The sequence below is a fragment of the Seriola lalandi genome, unplaced genomic scaffold (genome assembly GCF_002814215.2).
Source record: "Seriola lalandi dorsalis isolate HSWRI2012SDOR001 ecotype SW California unplaced genomic scaffold, Sedor1 jcf7180001975591, whole genome shotgun sequence".
Taxonomy (NCBI): Eukaryota; Metazoa; Chordata; class Actinopteri; order Carangiformes; family Carangidae; genus Seriola; species Seriola lalandi.
Genome location: NW_019446257.1, coordinates 184 through 1651, shown reverse-complemented (window position 1 = coordinate 1651; position 1468 = coordinate 184). Strand labels below are relative to the sequence as shown.

The following is a 1468-nucleotide window of genomic DNA, read 5'->3' as shown; positions in this document are numbered from 1 at the left end:
ATATATCAAATGGACATAAAGAGTCATTAAAAGACAAGCATGCTTTAGAGAAAATCTATATGATGAGTTTGTTTAGATTTGTTCTTTTACTGTGTTCTGATAACTGCCTTATAATGACTGCTAACTGAACGACTGGATGCCATTTGTGTGTATTTGAGTTAAGGCATAAACACTGTATTAGTTTACATTAACGTCAGTTACTCTCAACAGAACGCGACAGCCTGCGGACAGCTGGGTCCTGGTCACATTGGTCCCCCACCCAAGAAAGATAAAGATAAAGAAGGTAATACTTTGAATGTCTTGCAGACAAAAACTCCCAAATCATTATAGTAACACAGAGGAGGTACAAACTGTGTGTGTGTGTGTGTGTGTGTGTGTGTGTGTGTGTGTGTGTGTGCGTGTGTGCGTGTGTGCGTGCGTGCGTGTGCGTGTGTGCATGTGTGTGCATGTGTGTGCTTGTGTGCTTATTTGCTTGTGTTTATTTAGAGTCAACTGCCTATGTGAAGAAGAACAGCAAAGATATCTGGAGCGAGGAAGAGGTGGCTGAGGGCTCCCAGTATGATGATCTGGCTGACCCACGGCCACAGCCTGAGTAAGACCGACAAACACTGCTAAAGGAGGGGTTCACTGCTAAAGGAGTCAAACAGTGGGAAACACAGATGGGCCCCCTTCAGTCCTTTTTTTCACCTGGTTTCTAATTGGGATTGCACCTTCCACTGAGGCTAGAGAAGCACTCATCCTCACCTTTTTGAAAATATTTAAGCCTTAAAACCAGAAAGCCACACTTTCCCATGTAAGGTTTAACAAAACTTTCTCATTATAAGACTTTGTTCCACCTTGACCAGGTATTCAATTATTATAAACACTTGGCCATTATTACCATTGTGCTATAGAATTAATTATAGAAATACAATGGAAGAGGGAAGCTGCCTGTAGAAAACTATTTATTACAGTTGCTTATAACATTTTCCACACTCCATTGACCTCAGTTAACACCCTCCTCTGCCTGTTTGTTTTTTGTTGTTTTCTCCATCCCAATGTGAAGCTATTTTAACGAGATGAATACTGCATTGATTGTGTGTTTTTGTATGTGCCTTCATTAGTGTGTATAACCTTTGGTCTTCAGGTATGAAATAATCCTGAAGCAGAGTGTGGGCACAGAGGATCTGTTCTTGGGCTTGAGTGGAAAGGACCCATCCTCCATGTGCTGTGAAGCCATGCTGGTACGTAAACTAAACAAACTTCAACAGGATTTCTGTTTGTCACAAAATATACTAGTGTGATGACAATAAATGACAAAAACAAAGATGCGATCAGGAACAAACAACCAGGAATGATAACATCATTCAAAATATGGGAAGGATTCCGTAAATTAATTTTAAGACTTTTAAGACTCTTTGAGCCTCAACTATGACGCATAAAAGTTCTGACACAATTTGTAAACAGAACAAGGAACACAAAATCCAAC

The 1468-nt window shown here is 40.2% G+C and overlaps 1 protein-coding gene across 1 annotated transcript; it reads left to right on the top strand.

Moving 5' to 3' along the window:
- Positions 1-163: 163 nt before the first annotated feature.
- Positions 164-1223, top strand: LOC111655645 (dynein axonemal assembly factor 6-like; the record flags this gene model as incomplete). The annotated part of the gene is made up of 3 exons (XM_023407122.2): positions 164-283; positions 487-592; positions 1127-1223. Coding segments are annotated over 3 exons (323 nt in total), but the record flags the coding sequence as incomplete, so codon positions are not given.
- Between the last annotated feature and the right edge of the window lie 245 nt (positions 1224-1468).